The following is a 22,122-nucleotide window of genomic DNA, read 5'->3' on the forward strand; positions in this document are numbered from 1 at the left end:
GAAATCTCCAGAAAAATGGTCTCGGCAGTTTTGAAAAGATATGAAAAACATGTTCAAATGTTTTTTCTACTATCCCGATTTCCAAAAATACATCTGGGTTGAACTGCGCTATGTATTTACTTCAAATAAACAGTTATAGATAAGTTATACATATTTAAATAAAAAGATATACACAAAAGGAACTCACATAGCCATAAATAAAGAGATATCAACAAACCTAGCTATATATTTACCCAGCTGCTGTTCTCTTAATGGAGAAGTTTTAAGTATAAATTCATTCTACTGCCTGAGAATTTTGGATTCAAAAAGATGTACTGTCTGAAAAAGCGTGGTATAAAGAACAGTAACAAGAGTAATAATAATAAATAGCTATGTTTAAAAGGACAGAATTAGATGATTGGGAAAATGAATTTTCCCCAGTTTATGGTTGCTTACAGTTTCAGCTGAAAGACTTTGCTTTCAGGCACCTCAATGTCACTTGCAGATGCCCTGGCCTAGAAAGATCACCTACTGAAAACATCTGAGATGCTTCCATTGATATGTTTGTAATGTTGTATATGCATCAGCTGGTTTTACTAATCTCCTTACATCAAGGTGGGAGACCTAGAGCTAGAAAATCCCCTACTGATTTACCGTCAGCCAAAAGGCCAAACAAAACAAATTCCAGGACCAGGCCAAAATTTATGACAGGCTTACTGAAGAGAGCTAAGATGAAAAATAGCTCCATGCTTTGAATAGATTCTACAAGTACAGTTTGAGTAAAGAAAATGTATCTAATTTACAATAGATCTGCTATATGTAACTCATAACTTGGTCGCTATGGAAGATATTAGTCAAATTAATCTCTGAACTTTGATGCCTTTGTTCATGGAAAGCTCTGTCTTCACTGAAACACTCCAGAGCTGTAATATAATTATGAGTAAGAACAAACAGTAAATGAGAATAACAAATCATAAGCAGGACCATGGTTTTAACACAAATTTATTTCCCTGTTTTCTTGCAGGAACAACAAGAAATTTTTTGAAAGAACCCAGAAAGTAAAAAAAGGCTTCCAGAAGCATCTAGATGCTAGGTAAGCTTTAATTACAAATGTTAAGCATTCCAAGAGAACCTTCCTAGGAGTTGCTAAAGTTATGACTTTATGAAGCAATGGACTTCACACTCAGGAAAACCTTCCCTTTGCCTGGTCTAGGGGATAAGACGATCTGGAAAAAAAATGGATTCCTGGAAGTACTTCAAAACAAAACAAAACGGTGAGAACTCTGGCCCTATTTCATGATGAGGGAAGAATTTCCTTATAGTGTAATCCTACCAAATACCATTTAAATTACCTAGTATGACTGGGAATACAACTCTTGGAAAACCGATTCACCAAGTGCTGTGTGATTATGCAGACAAAGCTGGGAAACTGAATCATTCTCTGCATCTTCTCTAGGCCTTTATGTCTTAATAGCTTCGGACAAGGAAGCCTTTTCATAGAAACTGTCAAAAGCAGAGCTGAGGAAAATCATCAGATTCCCTCATGGTTTGCTGCCAGGAACCAGATAGGTCAAGCCTAGGTTCCCTGGCTGGGTTTTGACAAATAGGATGTTGATTCAAGATATTAAGTCAGCAAATGAAAGAAGTGATCACACAGGAGGAAAAAAAAAAAGAAAAAATTTGCTGGAAGTAATTGAAAGGAATGAAGATAGGATGTTTTTTTCACCCTCAGCCCAACTGCCAGACAAAATGAGGATCTGTGCACTGAAATGAATATTTCTCTTTCTCTACACAAAAGCTCTTTCTAGCCAAATTCTCTGTGAGCTACATACAGCTCACAAGTATGTCTGTTTGATGAGAAATAATTTGATCAAAGTAACATTTTCTCTGGCAGGTGAACACAAGCCCTTTCTACCTCACAAAGCGCTTTCTTACAACTTTGAGCCATTTGGTGGCCCACACTGTTCTAGAAGACTGGCCCTATCTCAAGTTCCCACCAACCTCTTTCAGCTTCCCCAAAGGAATCTCAGGCTGCTGGGAAGTTAACGAAGCTGTTTTAATTCCCTCACTAACAGCTTCCAAAAGACGCCTGCACCTGGCCAACATTCTCAACAGATCACCTGGAAGTGCTAGAAGCAATCCATTCTAACAAGTGTATTTTTTTCAGAGGCGGTTAGAAGCTAAGCTGTTTTGGCTCTGAATCTTGCAGGTGAACTTTTATAAACTCATTCCTCCAAGGATGTGACATTATTTATGCTCTTTGTCTATCTCTTCCTGGCAGAAAGCATTTTTCTTTCATAGAGGGGAATTCAAATGAGGTTTCAAATATTGTCCAAAAATTGTGTCCCAACATGTCTATCTCCGATCAAACGTTTTAACAATCTTTTTTTCCACCCTCCCCTCAACACTCTTAGTACTGCAATTTTTAATTCAACAAACAGTCTCTTTATTCCTCAGGTTATAGAGGTATATGTCTATTTGGCTTTCAGATAAGCTTCTCCTGCTAACGGTTTGTACCCACTAGCTACATTAATCTTAGGCAGACAAGTTAAATAACTTAGGCCAGACACCAGGGAAAACCAGAGGCTACCAAGATATTTGCTCAGAACAGAACATGCACAGAGATGGCTAGCGCTGTACCACAGCTACTGTTTGTGGTCAAAAAGATGCACAACGTGCAATCATGTCTGACGTCACATACCCCTCAATGAGAAGACAGTCCATGTGGTCACCCTCACACTTACACATTTTCTTTAACAAAAGGATTAAACACATGGAAGATGGAAGAAAGTTCAAGGGACTTCTCCAGCTTGGCTATTCAGTCTGTGGGTCTAAAGCACTTCAAACTCTTTAATAAGGAGTACAGAAATAAAGACACGTGCAGAGGGGACTCCTCAGCAGGAACATCTTTGTGACTATTTGCATCAGGTCGGTGAGGGGCAACTGTTGGCTTGAGAAAGGACTACAACCCAGACCCCTGTCAGCGTTAAAATGACAGGAAGCTCAGAGTAGACTGCTTATGAGCCCAAGGCAAGCAAGGCAGAAGAACTGCACTGTTTTATGGGTAATGTGTAACACTGCCAAGATAGGACTCCACTGCTGAAAGGCTTTTCAGACACATTTCATGGTTATTAGATTGTAAATTTAGGAGTCTTTGGAGACATGACATTTTGCTCTGGTTCCTGTAACAGTGAACATGCTCAATTCCCAAAGGACAGATTTCTTTCTAAAAAACTGTTTTATGAGAGAAACTTTTGAACTGTGTGCCTTCATAATATAAAAGATATAGTAGCTATTATGACAAGAACAATGAATAACACAGATCCCTTTCCCAACAAAAGACAGCAAAGACTGCATCATTTCTTACAGTTCCCAGCTGTAAACTAAATACTTCACTGACTGCATCTTGCCATACTTCACTAAGTTCTTCTTATTCCCTTGAAAAACAAAAATACATGCCACACGGGTAAACCTGCAGAGTGCCCTCTGTTGACAGTACACAAAAACTAGATGTCACAGCAAGTGTTCTCTCATGACACATCAAGTAGAGTGACCTGCAGAGCTAAGTATTTATGCAGTCTCTCTCTCACCTGCATACAAAGGCCTTTGGCAACAGGGAGGCAAGTTTCAAAGCTGTACAAAATGCATATAATCTCTGTTCTGCTAGGGAAGACAAAGTGATGACTAGGTGGAGATGTTGATTTAACATACTACAGGATCATTTCAACTTTTCTTATGCAATATTTTCACATGTATGGTGATATTCATTGTTCAACAAGAAGAGAAAAAACACAAGTAACGTTCACTGCATTGTTTAGTCCTTTGTGCAGAAAGAATTTTCTCAGTACAGAAAAAAAGGGTGTCAAAACCTACTGCATGCTAAGTACTTACAATGGCTAATTCCTACCCATTCAAAGGCCCTTTTAAACAAACTTATTTTTGACTACTCACGTTCACATATATTTGTGTTCCCGGCTGTTGCAGGTTGCCACTGTTTCTGATTATAGCCAGGGCAGCAGTGGTCACAGGTTTCCCCACAAGTGTTATGCTGGCATTCACAATGAAACCTACAGAATTAAAGTCACTTATTATACTGAAGTTGGATTTTATTTTACTTTTTTCTTGATCATGTAATTATTCGTGACTGGTTACTTTAATTATATGACGATGGGCTTGTTAGCATAAATAAGTTATAGAAAACATGTATCACTGGATTCAATAGACTGGATTAAGAAACCTTATGCTAGAATATTAAATCAAGCTAATATATAATAGCTTAGGATGTACCCAATTTAGCTTCATTCCAAGGCTCAGGCATGTTGACCTACAGTTAATCAAAACATCTATACTCCTTCTATGCATGCCTTCATCATTTTTCAGTTATGCTTTGTTTACAATTACTGTCTTTATTAAACCACAATAAGAAATCAATCTTGTTGCATTTAAAGTTAAATAAAGTTAAAGATAAATAGCTCATACTATTTATCAAGAAAACACGCGCCATATTTACTTTGATTTAGCTGAATAGCCTCCATAAGTGCAGGCTCTTATCATTAGGTCTTGTGTTGCTATCATGCATAGCAACTGAGTCCTAGGAGCAACAAAAAGACCCTGAGACTGGAAAGGCTTTTTCCCATTGTCTGTGTAGTCCAATAACCAAGGGGCAATATAATTTTAGAGTAAACTGTAAATTCTGTAAACTTTCCTATAGATTATAGATACGTGAATTACTAGCTGTTATCCCTTTTTAATTCAAGCTCACTGATAGAAAAGTACATTTATAAATGAAGGTATAGTAAGATAATATACCCATTCTTTGACATAAGTATACTCCTGCTGCCAAATGTCTGAAATGACATATTATTTGCTAATTGCTCGTGTATGTGACAATAAAAACACTTCTTAAACAATTAAAGGACTGTAAAGATAATTGTAAAATACTCCAGGTATACTGCAGCTGCAGAATAACTGCTTTTGCAATTATTATTCTAAACAAACATTATTTAGAGTCAGATATCTGAAGGACAAACAGCCATCCATCCTAAGTTCTGCTCATGCAAAATATTCAAGCAGAAAAATGCAGACAATTCTACCAAATTTATGGCTTTTCTCATCAATAAACTAAGAATACAATATTGAAAGTCATGTTTTACTTTTATAAGTATTTGTATAGTCAGTTCACTCAAGGGAAGTGTCATTTCATCATCAACAAGGCCAAAGCTCCAAGCAACCTGATTTAGCTGTAGATGTCCCTGTTCACTGCAGGGGAATGTGGGGCTAGATGACCTTCAAGGTCTCTTACAACTCAGGCAATTCTATGGTTCTAAGAGAAGGGTATAATACATTCAGTTTCTGATTTTATTTTTCCAAGTAATTGCCAAAAGCACTGGAATTTGTCTGAACTCAATACTGTTCCATATCTCCACTGTGTTCACTTTGTTCATGAGTTGGCCTTCTAATTTCTCCTGTTAGGAGATGATAACAAACTATGTTTTCCAAAAAGAACTAAAGATTTCTAATGAATTATTAAATTTTATTTCAGATAAAAAGAAAATCTAATACTTATTATCTTCTACTCAGCTCTTGTGAGGCCCCATCTGAAGTACTGTGTCCAGGCCTGGGGCCCCCAGCACAAGAAAGACATGGAACTTTAGGGGCAAGTCCAGAGGAGGGTGAATAAGATGATCAGAGGGCTGGAGCACCTCTCCTATGAAGAGAGGTTGAGAACCAGGCTTGTTCTCAATGAGATCTCCAGGGAGATCATTGAGGCCTTCCAGTACTTGAAGTGAGCGTATAAACAGGAGGGGGAATGACCATTTAAGAGGGTGGACAGTGATAGGACAAGGGGGAATGGTTTTAAACTGAGACAGGGGAGGTTTAGGTTAGATTTTAGGAGGAAGTTTTTCACACAGAGGGTGGTGACACACTGGAACAGGTTGCCCAAGGAGGTTGTGGATGCCCCATCCCTGGAGGCATTCAAGGCCAGGCTGGATGTGGCTCTGGGCAGCCTGGTCTGGTGGTTGTCGACCCTGCACACAGCAGGGGGGTTGAAACCAAATGATCATTGTGGTCCTTTTCAACCCAGGCCATTCTATAATATTTCATACAGAACAGTTCTTGAATGTTTTCACACCAATTATTAGCAGACTCTCATTTTTAAAATGTAACAAAAATGTACATCTGGCAGTAAAAAAGGACATTTGAATACATTTGCTGACATTAAACTAATGTCATACTCTGTTTACTTACTGGTATTGGTTTTCAGCAGTTTTTGCTCTGCATACTTCAGCATGGCCATGGCAAACACATCGACCACCAATACTGATATCTTTTATACTGTAGTAATACTATGGAACAAGCAGAGTTGTATTCTTGTATTATGGTATAAATAACATCAGTTATTTCTACATTGTTAAATCTTTCCTATCAGAATTTTAAAGGTATGATTTTACAAAGGGGCAAAGCCAAGCAGTCAATTGTCAAATCTGTATTGATGTTATGACTTAGTGTGAATCCCAGCAAATCAAAGTCAGTGCCTACAGGGTGCCTGATAGTAACAGAATGCATTTGTAGGTTTGTGCAGCTCACAAGAAATACACACCGCTGTAGCCTTCCACTCTCCAGCAGCTACGCATCATCATTACCTGAGCTCAAAACTTGCTCAAAGACAGCTTGAGGATGGAGAAGTGGAATACAGTTACAGCATCAGTTTGTGAGACTTTGGTCCAATCAGCAAATAGGACACACTTCTGTGAGCAGCACTGTTTTGCCCATTCAGTCATACATGGTCACAAAACACTAGAAACAGAACAAGATCACTTCCTGGACAACATTAATGCCACTAGAGGATAAAAAGGGTCAAAATATTTTGCAGTTCTGTCTCCTGTGCTCTCCCATTCACAATATGACCCCTGTAAGAGGCTATCCACTCCACTGCAGGTGGAGTTGGCTGGCACAGAAAGAAGCCTCTCCAAGGCTGAGAGCTTTTTCAACTCCCTCTCCAGCTTCTGTAAAGCTACTTTGTTCTAGGCGGGTGAAGAACAGTAGATAGGATATAAGATCTCATTATTTTTCTGAACAACCTCTATTCAAATACAGAAGTTAATTTCTATCCATGCCTACCATTTTTGGACTGTAAATAGAATCTGCACTTCCAGAGCCTTCAGCACAGCTAGAAATGACTACTGTGTCTCTTGTAATCGTATTTGACTGTTTTTGTTTTTCTTTTTTTATAAAGTAAGATTTTTCACAACCAGGTCTACAATTACCTGCTGCTTAGCAGAACTATACTGTACTACTAACAGTAGTTGTACTGTTACTGCTTAGTAACAAATCATATTAGTAACAGGCCAAAACAATTAATAGGTCACAGTATAGACATAAAACATACCCTATAAAATTCAGTCTGCCATGAATTTAAACCATTAATGGAAGTCAGGCAGTTACTTGGACAGGAGAAGAGAACTCGTCTGGTTTTCATCTGTTTTTCTAGTAAGTTGAACAGTAAGACTTTTCTTAGTAATATTAACTCTTTCCTAGACTTTGACAGTCTCCACAATGAGAATTTGTGCTCTCTTCTAACAATTCAATAGAATACCCAATGTTTTATTCATTTGCCCTGCATCCTATGGCCATAACATCAAAAGTACCTTACACTGAGTCTATGCTGCTTGCCAGGTAAAATACTGCATTTACATTTGCCTGTAAGCAACAACTTAAAATTTACTTAAGACAATGAAGATACTTAATGTGAATACTATCAAGAAACTGGAACATTTTAGGTACTTGATGCAAAAACCCATACACGTGTGCAGTGCCTCACCCCTGGGTTTCCTCCAATTGTTACCAAATCTTCATTTTAAATAAAGAGGTTAAAAATAACAATACAATATGAAGTTTACAATCTCTCTACTCTGTGAATTTCTATGCATTTTTCCCTTAAGGTATTTCCTTACATGGGAGCAGGACTTTGGCTGTTTAGCCCTAAGGGATAGCCCAAAATCCACTGAAAACTCCTATGCATCTCTTGTGTACAAATAGAGCCTTTTGAGTTGGCTCTTTGATTCCTGCTCCTGCAGAAACTCAGGTAGCATTTCCTGCAGATCTCTTTGAATAAATAAGGGAAAGCAATGTAAAATAAAGCTAATGAGATCTAACTCCTCAGCTCTGTGAAAGACAGTTAAGAAGATTTCTGGAATGGCTCCTAACAGTTCCAATGATGCACTCAATTTCTTTTAATATTTGAAACCAAGGAAAGATAGTCTCTTACAAATCATTACTTCCCCTATAATGAATATACCTCTGTGAAAACAGTACTTACTCTGCGGGTTACAGTAGGGTCTCGTTGAGCTTTTGATATCAAGTGGCCAAGAAGCGTATTAGTTCTGAGAAAATGAAGGCGGATGTTTGTTGCTTTTGTGAATTCTTGAAGACTAGGGGAATAAGTGAAGTTTTTTGCTCCTGGGCGGCCATTTACCAAAGAGACTACAATCTAACAAGAAAAGTAAGTATATTTTTATTAAAACTTATCAGCTGCAAGTATCAGTACTGGGCACAGAGCCAGGTTGTGAGTAATAAAAGAACCAAAAGGTTTACTATTGTTTCTGAGCACATTTTCAACTGCACATACTGAAATCAGGATATAAAACACTCCAAGAAAAAAAAACGTGTCTTGGACTCCCCTGAATTTTCACTGCTCATATCACAGTGCCCTAATGGTGTACCCACAATAGCGGGTACACAGAAAGAATATCATTTGACAAGGAAAAAAAAAAATAGGAACAGCTACAAATAGTTACATTAACAGTTGATAGTGTCAATGGAAGTTTTGCCTGAGTGAAAACACCAGATTTTGGCTCTTTCCCAAAGCACATTTATTTTTGGGTTAAGGCACAAACATTCCTGGAAAATATTATTGTTACCAGGTCCAATGCCTAAGAGCATATTAACAGCCTTTCAGAGGAAAGTACACGATGTTACTTGAGAAAATCCCTTCACATGAAAGCAGGTTTATCTGACTTTCCAAACAGGTGCTCCAGCACTTATTTATTTTTGAACAAAATGGTGCCAGCAATCATGAATCTAAATTAAATTAGCAAATTAATATATTAGTGTGCATGCAGACCTCCGAGTAAGGAACTTTATTTATTAACAGCCAGACAACAGATTTCTAGTTTCAAACATCTGCCATAAAGTGAAGTGTGCATTAGAGATGGCACCAGCAATGTTCTACATAAATTGTTCTTGTAAAAATGTGTTGCATTAGTAGGCAATTTCTACTTTATACTACAACTCCAGATTCATTTGCACAAAACTCTGGACAACTCTGGCGTGGTTTAGATGTGTGTAATTACTGCATGAGACATAAAACAAGAACATCAGCAAGAGTGAACAGTACAGCCTGGAGTTTAGCCTCAATTCAAGTCACACAAGTCGCATTTCTGCTTATCAAGGAACAGCAACTAAACTCAAAGCAACACTTTTGCAAGCACATGTAGTATATTGACTGGTTTACAGCATTTGGTCCCATGAGGAATTCAAATGCTGTAAGTTAATTCACACGCGGAAACTATGCAGAAAATGCAGTCAGTATCGTCAAATGCAGATTCCTAAAGAGAGGTAATCTAAACCATAAGAAGGAATCCATACAGGCAGCCCTGCCCACTGGTGTAAGTTAGAAAAAGTCAGCTCAACCTCCTAAAATTTCAACAGTTACATAAATTCATGGCTACGGATTTATTAATTTAGTTTCAAGCAGTAATAACAAAAAAACCCAAAAACTTTATGTTCTAGGTTTTTATTGTAACTGCAAACTTCTGTAACTGTTCACTTCCACCATGACACATCATTTTTCTAAAAGCACTTACCTCTCCATTTTCAAGAGGCACAATGCGAGAATACTCTGTAGTGCAAATGACATCGCTATCCCTCTTCACAGGAACATTTGCTTCCTTTCCAAAGCGTTCCAAACAATCTGCTTTGGAGTCTGGACAAATCAGAGTTATTTTTATATACACTATTGTTCTAATTTAAATTAACAACGAAATTTTACCTGAAAGCAGAGATTTTTTTTCCCCGTAGTTAAAGATAAACAAAGACCGATTTCTTCACTTAAAGCATAAAAATGAAAATTTCTAAATATAAACTGTGAGGCTGGTAAGACACTGGAACAGGTTGGCCAGTGGATTCCCCCTCTCTGGAAGCACTCAAGGCCAGGCTGGATGGGGCTTCATGCAACCTGGTCTAGATGGAGGTGTCCCTGCCTATAGCAATGGGGTTGGAGCAAGGTGATCGTAAAGGTCCTTTCCAACCCAAACCATTCTATGATTCTATGATAAAACATTTCTCATAGTAAGTCATTCAATGGTGCTTGACAAGACACTGCACAATCTTTCCAATATAATAACAGAAAAATGTATCTATTCCAAGATTTCATGCTTGTGTATCACAGAATCATGAAGGTTGGAAATGACCACTAAAATCTAGTCCAACCATTAATCCATCATCACAGTACCCACTAAAACCGCACCCCTCTGATTTTTGCTAGGAATTCTTTAGTCCAGTGGGATGGATGACACTGCAGCTCCGATATACAAAAAGGCAAGATAAGCAATGCAAAGCAAAAAATCCCAATGGACTGACAAACATTGACATGTTGAGTTACAGTTTTAAAATATTGTGCTCAGTTTTAATTGCACTCTTTTGACTCATCTATCATCTATAACTAAGATAAACACTTTTGACATCCGCTGTCTCCACTACAGCTGAAACATTCAGCAAAATACATGGCCCGATTTTCCAGCAAACAATTAAAGAAACCTGCCTACAAAAGTGCAGCAATGCAAGAATTAATACTTACGAGCAAAATATTGCCAGGGAGTGTAAGTTCTTCCAAAGTCCACCGATCTTTCTAAGATCCAGAGATCTGGACGAGGAGAATTCGCAAACTTGATAAGAATATAGGCAACATGGAAGAGCTGGAAACAGAACATATAGAAGTATTATCAGAAACTTTTCTAACACTGCAAAAGTACAGCAATACTAAAATGAATGCCAGTAAATCCCTTTTCTGTTGCATACAGTGAAAAAGTTATCCCCTGCTGTTTCATTTCCATTAAAATAATAGGCCGGATTCTCAGCTGGTACTCTCTAAGTATTTGTATCAACCCTCCTCAACTGGCAGTGTGCTCCAGTACATTAAGAAAGCTGCAGTATGACTGCACTATATGCCATCTGTTACATTTCAGAATGGTTCTGTTCCACATCTGACTGATTGCTCAGGTGTGTTTAGGGTATAGTACTTAGCCTCCAAAAATTTGCATCTCAATTCACTGAGATAAAATACTTTTACAGAATCCTGCCACATTCTCTCTGCTTGTTGCATTCCAGACATATAACTATGCTTGTAGTCAAGGAAAATAACATTAGTCAGAATGCACACACTTTACACTGGTACTCCTTTGGCTGTATTTGATAATAATCCAAGTTATCTGTTCCCTCACTACATGGATATTTCTAGATAATTTTGCCACTTTGTAAGTAGCAAAATCAAGTGTCTGCAGTTTCATGTGTATCAAATATAACAGGAGAGATTTTTTTATGACTGGCAGATCTTACATATTCTGAAGCTACTCAGAATGTGTCCCAAGCTTCCCAAGGCCACATTCTTAATACGTACCACGGACATAGACAACAAAGGCAGAAGGCTCCCAGACACTAGAGCAAATATGGATTTGACATGAAATCCTACTCTAAGTCAGATTTACTTAGGTCATTAGACTTCAAACTACAAATATGCATAAGCTCCCAATCACAAACTGGGACTGCCATCTCTTGCCATGCCTGGCCCATTCAGCTGTCTGCTGGGACCAGTTCAGTGGCTCTCACAGCTGTCTGGGCCACCAAAAGCCAGTTGCAAATGGCCTGTAATAAAATGGAGCAGAAATCTTTGTCCCTGTCCAGTACTGTGCATGATTTACTAAGTAATGGCATCAAGTAAATAAAGTGGTAGTCATTCTGTTGACAAAACCATTACTTTTCCCAGAGTTAGAAATGATGACTACACAGGTGGAATACTGTCCTCCAATTACTGATTGAAGATCCCCAAACCAGATGTCAGACACAGCTGAATACTCTGAAGACTATGCCAAAATTTGCTCCTATTGAGTTTCTGATACTCAGCCAAAGTAGCTTCCTCCACTTGACAGCCACACTTAAGAGCAGGTATTTTGGCCACACAGCCCTTACATGCCATCCAGTGTGGCTATTCAGCGTGAAACTGGGCACCCATAGGGGAGGCCCACGATTATGTAATTCCTAAAATTAAAAAGGTTTATGTTCTCAGTTTTGGACAACGGGATCTCTCAAAGCTAGGTCTGCACTGGGCAGGCAACTGCTTATCCATTAGTATTCTCACTTCCCCTGTGCTTTAATTCCATCCTCACATGCTCTATCAAGAATAGAGGACATTCTGCACATTCATCAAATCACATTTTATCAAGACAAGCAATATAGAAAGCTTGTGGGGACACAGAAGAAGCATACAAAAAGGCAGGCTGTGTCCTCCAGTATGCTATTTGTAGCCATGTACTAAACCACTACAACAATGACCTTCTACCTACTCTCCAAAAAAGTTGGTGGCACCTGCCTCAGCCTGTCACACAGCTATTGTGTCCTTTCCCTCAGATACTACTTGAAGTGCTGATAAGCCCGTCTCTTCTTGTAACAGGTGATGCCTTCTATAAGCACAAGCAAAACAGTAGCAGTAAATTCTATTTCCACTGGACTTTTTCCCAGCTGAAAACCTGAATTATGACAAATTCTCACTTAGGTATCAGTGTTACCCAAGACTTTAACCTTTTAAACACAACTAAAGAGAACAGTGGCCAACATGATTCCACACAGTAGTTTTCTACATAACAAAGCTGGACTAGCACATTGTGCACTTCGAACACCTGTGTGACAACCGCTATTCAGCTGTGGAATTCACAGAAGCTCAGAATTGTAGGGGTTGGTAGGGATCTCTAGGGATTGAGTCTAACTCCCCTGCAAATTAGAATTGGCTCAAGCCTACGACTGCTCCATGGGAACATTCAGATCATGTGAGGCTCTCCCAACACCCCATAGTTTGAAATGCTGCTTGGATTTGTATGACCACAGTAGGGAAGAGAAAGAAGACAGGTTTTTAGGAGCATTAAGAAATGAAACATAGCAGTAAAAATAACTGTTCTCTTGGTACAAGCATATCATATTGCTTGTCTGCATCAAAATAAATAAATAGAGGGGAAAAAATAACAAAAATCCAAAATATAGTTTAATCAAAATTCTGATCATTTTCTCACTCTAAATAAATAAATAAATAAATAAATAGAAACAGTACTTTATTTTTGGTAGCAGAATGGTTCCACTTTGAAAATGCACACTCGAATGAGGATGTAAATTTCCCCACAGCATATCCAGTTTTAAACTATCAGCACAGATTAAATCCTGGATTGCCAACAAATGGAATTTAACCCGCTCCATGTTGATGCGACATTTTCCTGTTTGCTTGAGGGTTTTTTCAGATTCAAATGTTCTTGTAGGTAGTAGCCTTGAAATTTCATTAATCGAAAACTGAAAACATTTAAAATATATATATATGTATAAGGAATGATAAATTCATCACTGAGAACTACCACAAAGAGAGAAATATTTCCATAGATGATCTTGTAGGTTATTGTGAGACTTAAAAGAGCTCATTTAAATTGAGAATCACACCACAAGTGTAAGGATAAAACGTCAGTAATCTCTAATGACATGAATACTGTTTATGCTAAAAAAATAGAAAATTCTCTACCATATATTGTATCCTAACTGGAATTCTAAAAAAGTATAATAAAATTCATAAAATTTTTGTCTCTATTTTCTCCTTAAAATGTTAAACAATTCTCTAAATAGAGGAATTCCCAAGACTTGTTTGATTCTTGACATATATTTGCAAATGCAAGCAAGTTAGATGTACACATACTAAATTATAGAATATTTTTCTCCACCCTCCATCATAAACTCAAAACAGGATACTCAAAAAAGGATACAAAAAACATTGAAATGACTTATTCATTAAATGCTGTACATAAACTAATACAAAACAAGCACACGCTCTGTTCTGTGCAATTCTGCTGTGTGCTACACAGGTAGGAAGGGGTCATTCTCCATTTTTGGTTCATGGGGAATAACAATTCCTGATGTGGTAACAGGAAAACTGAAGTCAGATACACTATCCATCTGAGGCAACTTGAAGGCTTCAGGATATGTTTTAAAGAGATTCCACAACAGTTCCTCTTCATATAATCCAAATGTTAAAAGAATGGTGAACAGCTATTTCCAGAAGGAGCATATTTCCTCAAACAGTGTTAGCAGGTATATCTACACCACCAAAATTACCTCAGTGTAATATAATTGTTCTTGTAGCTTGTGATAATGATGCTACTGTGGCTGACATCACACGTTACCCAGAAGACAGTGAGGCTCCTACATTGCTAGATGGCTGCAAACAATTGAATTACAGAATCATAGAACCACAAGATTGAAAAGGACCTACAAGATCATCTAGTCCAACCATTCTCCCATTACCATTGCAACCACAAGCCGCTAAACCATCTCATAGCTCCTCATATCCAAACACCTCTTGAACATTGCCAGGGATGGCAACTCCACCACCATATCCTTTAACAGCAAAGGCATGATCTTACTGTACTTGCTGTGTAAACTAGAAAAGCAAGTGAGAAAACGTAGAAATTTGATGATCATTCAGTAGATACAACAAAACTATCAGACGTGGGCCAGTGTAGGAGTGGGAAAGAGCACCCCCTTTACTTGTAACCTCTCACTAGGACTTGAGGCACTCTTACAGATCTAGAGACTTACTTGCCACAACAATATTTAGTGATCCCTAACCATGATTTTACAGATGAAATTGTAATTAAAAAATGTCAAGTGGAGAGAGCTGAGACAGCCTTTTTGGCAGGCATCTGGAAAAGTAGCTACTGTAGAGGTGCAGAGAAAAGCCCACATGGATAGCATCTGAAAGGCATTAGACTGACTGACTGTGTTCCATACAGTTTAATGACATACACGTATGTGCAGCAGTGCTAACATTGCAGAAATGATGATGGTGACTGGAGAAGCTCACATTGCACAGCACACAGAAGCCATTCCCTACATGTTCAACCTTCTTGGGTACAGAAGCCAGAAATAAGCCAGAGGACTCCTAACACTGTTCACTTAGAACTGTGCATGCCATATTCATACCACTTCTTAATTCAACCAGCCACCGATGCTAAGAAGCTATCCTCTCATTTAGTTACCTAAGTTCGTGCCTGTGAACATGCCTCACTGGAGATGCTAGCTTGTTTCCCCTATCACAGTCAGTGTGCAGGATCAAAAGGGAGAATCATTCCACATTTCACAGGCATTATTCTGGAAGGAATACTTTTAGAAAGGAAAGGGTAGTCCATTGTCCAGGTTCAATCTGTCCTTGGTCTTTTTGCCAAGACTGCAGGCAAATACATCAATGATTGTCCTGAAATTTCTCATGCAGCCATTTTTCCGTTGGTAACTGGACGAAGACCAACTTAATGCTCATAATTATTTCTTACATATGGCCTATTTCTTCACAGAACACTGAAGCTATTCATTTGGGACAGCATTTGTATAGTTCAGACTTCAGTTGTTCAGGAGATAAACATGCCCTTATGAGGGCTACAATCCAAAGTACAAAGAACACAGAAGTATTATCAGTACTGGAAGAAAACATGGGGAAGCATGGAGGGTTGATGGCTATCAACAGAGGTTATGCTTTTACTATGTTGAGTTGAAAGTGAGGTAAAGACAACACACCACAGATCAAAGTAACATACTACAGAGATGGACCACCGGAGGGGAGATGGCAGAAGGTGAAGTACAGACACTGAGGGAAGTGAAATCAGTAAATGGGATATCTACAAAGATCTTCCTAACTGGATGCTGAAAAACCAAAGTAAGGTAGTATCAGGAAATCTAGGGAGAGCAATCCTTCAAGTGTGTCCATACATTTTAAAAATTAATTCTCTCAATACCAATATGTGCATTATTGCAAACATAAAAATAATAATAATAAACCAAGACATTCAACCTGTCTTTTAATTAAAGCTTTAGGAAAACAACATATAGTCTATTTCTTAAAGCATAATATATGAGTAAGAAAGGGATTTTTAGGGTGACGAAATCTGGCAGCTCTGCTTAAGATGCTTGTATTGGAACAGAGGAATAAATGGAGCATTTGTTATCTGGATCTAGCTTCAGGATCATAATTTATATACTGTTATGAATAGTCAAGTACAATGAATGCAATGACTACTTTTGGAGGCACAGTTCAGCACAGCTTACCCTGATAAATCCCCTATCATCCCAGCTTTGCCAAGCTACACTCAGATGATTACTATAAAACAAAAACTAAATCCATACAAAATACCTACCATGTAAAAGCAGCTCAGAACATACATACAGTTGTGAGAGGTTTTTACAAATCGCTTATGTGCTTCAATTGGAAGATAACAAAAACATGGCATACTCTACAGGCTGTACCACAAATCTGAGATCTGTTTCAGTTTCCTTCCCTCCATACAGAAAGTACTATTTTGTACACTACATTCCATTTCGTGCCTTCAGTTTACAATAGTACCTAATTAATAACATCACTACAAAAAAATAAGTTATTAAAGTTAGTTACTTATTTGATCCAAATATTTTAAACAAGTGAGGAACAGCCAAAGCTTAAGTAAGTATCTAAACTGAGACGCTGCCTCAGGGATCAACATTATAATTATTATTCAGAAGGTCTGTGATTGATTAGAATTGTAACTGCGGTACAGAAAGTCAGAAAGGGAAGTAAAGCAGGGCTTCGAGTTTTTGCTTTTTCCTCACATTACCAGGAACAACAAAGCAAGCAATCTTCTAATATAAAGATTTAAGATCCTGAAGGAACTCTGACCGTCAAAATCCCCCCCAGTCCTTCTAAAACAGGAATAGCAGCAGGTGGGTGTTCTAACACCATTTTAATAATCTCTTGAACTTTCAACTATTCAATTACATTTTCTCTTCAGAATACTAGCAAAAGGCTCCACTGGGACTCCACTGAGTCTTAAAGACATAATGGCAGGAACACAACAAATTAAAAGTCTTGTGATGTTGCTCTCAGCTCCACTTCCTCTAATTGTGATTATTTGATGACAAACTTGCAACTCAGTCATTGCTTTTCTGCATGCATATGTACCTTAGTCTTTGCCATATTTTGGACATGGATAAACGCACAAAAGTACTTCTGTATTTTGTCTTCAGAAAAAAGTTGACATTAAAAGAAAGAACTGTTAGTGAGTAAAACCACATTTCTGATACCTTTCTAGTATCACAGCACAGTAGTTCCATAAGGCATTTAGGCACACATTTGATTTTAAGCACATTAATTTTACCTTAAATTTAAAAAATAAAATAAAATTGCACTCTAAAAGTATCTGTCTGCCTGTCACTATCAACTGCATAAAAAGCCTGCAAGATTAACAGACTAAGCTCTTAATGTTTAGGAACTTGCAGTAAGGTAAGGAGAGTTGAGGTCTCAGTATTTGTTTGCTTAAGTAGACTTACTCTGTCACAGTATTTACTTTTCCTCTTTATTATTAGTTCCGTGCACTACAGCATGAACTTGGAATGGGAGAATACTAAGCAAAACGTCAAAAGTAAATCTCAAGTTCAAACAGATTCTTAGATCACGGTTTAACTGACTGAACACAGATATGAAAATGCCTGTGAAGTAAAAAACAAACTGTACGAGCCCTGCTAAATCCTCATCCATCCACCAAATAAAACTATCCCTTCCTGATCACAAGACCTGAAATCATTTTGACCTTAGTCTTCTGTTCCCCTCGTTTCCTCACAAGGGAGTTCAGAGCCACCATTCCAAGAGGTACCAGAGTAAAGAGCAATACAGTCTTTCCTGCTGAGAAATCACTTAATAAATGCTAGAATTTCAGCACATAGTTGGCCTCTAAGGAGTCCTACAAGAAAAGAGCACTCAGTCAACATCCTTACCCTGAAGGGAAGTGATTTCTCAGAAGTTTACTCAACCCATTAAAGATTAAGTGACTGTCATCAGCTCCTCCAAAGAAGTTAACAAATACTCAGAGGGAACAGTGGTTTGGATCAGTTCAGAACAGTTTCACGGGTGCTACATAATGTTCTGATGATGACATTCAAGCTCTGGTTGCAAATGTGAAGGCCTACACAGCAAAGAAATTTACAGACTCTAAGCCACAACCTAATTCTGTTTTGCAAAGACCACAGTGGGTACAAGCAGCTCAAAAGGAAAGGTCTGCTCTCCTGGGAGGCAACTGTCTATCCATGCCTATTTCTAGCCCACTGCTATGCATTTAGCGTCCCTACTGGAAGACACACTTCTCTACAGTTCACTAGTGGACAATGACCAAGTAGCCCACTTCCTGGGAGCACAAAGCATCCGGGGATGCTGTACTCCTCAACAGTGTGTTTTACCAGAAAGAGCAACATGACTCAGAGAGATCAGACCAAGGTGTGCTAGACTAGTGAGGATACTCTGGCATAAAAATTTATCAGCTTTTACATGACTCTCTCCCAGTTCTGGAAGAGGTAAAATGGTTTGCAGCTGAATCCCCAACAAAGTAGCAGCAATGCCTCGCAGAAAATTTGTTTTTCCTTTGTTATCTCTCCTCTTGCTATTAACTAAATTGAAAGCCAATTTAAAAATAATATTAGTCCTATGTATCATCAGTATTAGAAAATAGTTACTACTGACCAAAACACTTATATTTAGACACACATATATATATTGTAGTCCCCAATATATATTTATAGCCACATTTTTTCAGTTGGTGTAAAATTGCAGATCATAACTAATTTCCTTGGATCAGTGCCAGATTAAGGCAGCTGAGAATCCAGCCCTGTGGCTTGAAAGCTACATTTACAGCTACAGAGGCTTTACTGTGAGCTATTTGCCTATCACCTGCTAAAGAAATACAGGTGTTCATGTTACTGTCATCATACCATTTCCTATTACACTGTTTTTGCTGTCTCCACCTTTTTAAGCCATGTTATCAATATTTTTCTGTCTACCCTGAAGATCTTGCTGGATGAAAGAGGAACCAGAAGGAAACCTGAGGCAAAAACAGACTCCAAACATTATTCTCAAATTGTGTTTATGCAAAGGATCGTGAAATCTCTCTCTTTATGGACTCAGGAAAAGGAAGAAATCCCCTGCCCAGGGAGGTGGTGGAGTCTCCTTCTCTGGAGATATTCAAGACCCGCCTGGACGCCTACCTGTGTGACGTGGTGTAGGGAGCCTGCTTTGGCAGGGGGGTTGGACTCGATGATCTCTAGAGGTCCCTTCCAACCCCTACAATTCTGTGATTCTGTGAAGAATTTGCAATATAAGGCAGAGCCCTGGTTTCACCTGGTCAGTCCCCTCAGATTAACAAGTTTCAATGTCTCTTCATGATAGCATAGCAACAATGATGCCTGTGGCAAGAATCTGCATCGTTATAATCACTCTAATGAAGTTAAATTGGTTAAAAAGAGAGAGAGAATATAAACCAGATGAAAAGGTATAGTACTGGAAGTTAAAATCATTTGTTCAAACAACCCTCCCAACTGCATAGCTTTTATGTAGATGCAAGAAATGATCATTCCTTAGACAACAGCTCACACACTCACCTGCCCCAGATCTAAAGTGACGTTGACTTCATTGTACTTTAAGCCCTTAGAAAGAGGAGGACTTTGCCACCAGCGCTCCGTTCCGTCAATGGCGTTAGTGATTGGGTGAGCTTTACTGGGATCCCCAGCATTGCAGTAGTCACAGAATTGTCCCTGAAACACAGAAAATTAACGAGGTTGTCTCAGTCAAGATTGTACACACTGCGGATGTGTGCTGTTGTTCACTGAGGTCCTGAATTGGAGCTCTACCTAAAAACTGAGTTAAATCTTGCTTCTCTATGTATATAGTGTACTTGGTTGTTTTCTTTTGCAATTAAAGCTCACATTTATACCTCGAAACACAGAATGTAATTTCAGAAATCTCTTAAGGAAAGACAATAAATCTCTTATCTTATTAATAAATAATATTAATAGTATTAATATCTTATTAATACATTTACTGATACTTTGCTGAAATTATCTGTATTACTTCTGCAGGCACTTCCACAGGAATGTAATGAAACAAAGACACTTAGAGCTGGGATAACACCAACATAAATTTACCCTCAGTTCTCCTAAAATACTGTGAAAGCAACATGTGTACATGGACAAGTAGTAGCAAACCCATAAGAAAATCATCTACAACTTGTGAACGTGTAAATTTACAGTTATAATTTTATAGCATGAACAAATATATATCCATGTTATTATAATACATTGAAGAAATACACATCCATGGAAAATGCTATGGATTACACAGAGCATTCCCTTTCAGGACGATGAAAGAATCCCATTGTATCTTCATTTGCCAAAGTTACCACACAATTTTTAATCCACAATTAAAGCCACACTCCGGATATGCCCTGATAATCTCTCTTTGGCAGTTTCTAAAGCTCTTTATACTGTTCCTTACAATAATGGTGAATAAACTTCAGGAAACCTAATTTTAATTTGGCATCTTGGCATGTCCCATAGCAGTATTTTTATCTTCAAGAAACCGCATTGTACAGTCTACTAAGATTAGTGCTGAAGAATCGAAATTAGCCATTAAGGAATCTTTTCACTGTCCAATTCACATCTTATTCCAGTCGTTGGGTGCAGATAATTGATGCAAGAGAAGCTGTGCCAGAAATGGATCTTTGTAGAACCCCAAAAGAAAAACAGCATTTTCATTAAATGCTACAATCCCTTTAATTTACTTCAGCCAGACAGTCATTTAAACCATTCAGTCTGTGACATGTGGACACTATATTGGATTTGTGTTTTAAGTAAGGTAGTATGTCATATTTGAGCCTTTTCCTTTTCTAACTAAACAAATTTTTAACAACAAGATGCGACATCTTTTTGTTTTTTCCACAACCTTTCTTGTCTAGCCTTAAATATATACCTGCCTTGGAAGTATTCACACAGTTCCATACAACTGTCATTATTTTGTTTGCCACTGCTGTCACACTAATCAGTGCAAATTAACTAGAGAGGTCACACTTGTCTACTTCTAACACAGGAATGAGGGCAGTAGTTCTGTCCTAATCCTGCTCTTCTGGCAAGATCAGAATATGACAGAAGTGCCAAAAGACACAACCACCATTAGCTGATTAGTTGATCTGACTCATTAATCTTGAGAATTCCTTACAATTACTTGAAGGGAGCTTATAAAAAGGAGGGAAATCAAATTTTGACTCAGTCTAATAGTGATAGGACAAGAGGGAATGGTTTTAAACTAAAAGAGGGGAGATTCAGTTTAGGTGTTAGGAAGAAATGCCTCACTCAGAGGGCAGTGAGGTGCTGGCACAGCTGCCCATAGAAGCTGTGGTGCCCCATCCCTGGAGGTGCTCAAGGCCAGGTTGGATGGGGCCCTGGGCAGCTGAGCTGCTGGGGGGCAGCCCTGCCCATGGCACGGGGTGGGACTGGGTGGGCTTTGAGGTCCCTTCCAACTCAAGCCTTCCCATGGTTCTATGAATTTGAAAAAGTTATTTAAAAGTGTACTAAATCTGTATGCACATAGGCTGGTTAACTGTGGCAATCAAGTTATAACATATTCTTCCTCTAGCCGATGGAGATTTGGATGATTTTTGTACTAACAACTACAGTATGCCAGGACACTACGGGATTCTAACATAGTTGACACCACATAGGCTGCGCTAGCTACAAGTAACACTGCCAGCTTCTGCAATGAGGCCAGAGAACATTGTGTCACAATCCGCAAAAGCAATACATTGAGAAATGAACCCAGCCATCAAAACCAGCAGTTGCCACCACATGAGATCATCTTTATTGTTCAGATTTTCTGACAGAGGCACACTTGGGGTTCTGATGTAGGTAGTACAACACCACAGGACTCTCCTGAACAGTTTAGCGCACACATAACAAAATCACCTTTACTTCACATTCACAATGATCTGGCTGGAA

At 38.4% G+C, this 22,122-nt stretch overlaps 1 protein-coding gene across 2 annotated transcripts in view; it reads right to left on the reverse strand.

Annotated features, from left to right (window-relative positions):
- The window catches only part of LAMA3 (laminin subunit alpha 3), a 102,724-nt gene that overhangs the window by 77,564 nt on the left and 3,038 nt on the right, over nt 1–22,122 (reverse strand). For both annotated transcript variants that reach the window (XM_085539585.1, XM_085539584.1), the window contains exons 2-7: nt 19,735–19,887; nt 10,838–10,955; nt 9,846–9,964; nt 8,300–8,470; nt 6,229–6,326; nt 3,931–4,046 (exon numbers count right to left, since the gene is read on the reverse strand). In XM_085539585.1, the coding sequence (XP_085395711.1) occupies nt 3,931–4,046; nt 6,229–6,326; nt 8,300–8,470; nt 9,846–9,964; nt 10,838–10,955; nt 19,735–19,887 (775 nt within the window). The remainder of the gene's footprint in view (nt 1–3,930; nt 4,047–6,228; nt 6,327–8,299; nt 8,471–9,845; nt 9,965–10,837; nt 10,956–19,734; nt 19,888–22,122) is intronic.

This window comes from Coturnix japonica, chromosome 2 (assembly GCF_054131305.1).
Source record: "Coturnix japonica strain WE chromosome 2, WE-NBRP24, whole genome shotgun sequence".
In the NCBI taxonomy this organism is placed as follows: domain Eukaryota; kingdom Metazoa; phylum Chordata; class Aves; order Galliformes; family Phasianidae; genus Coturnix; species Coturnix japonica.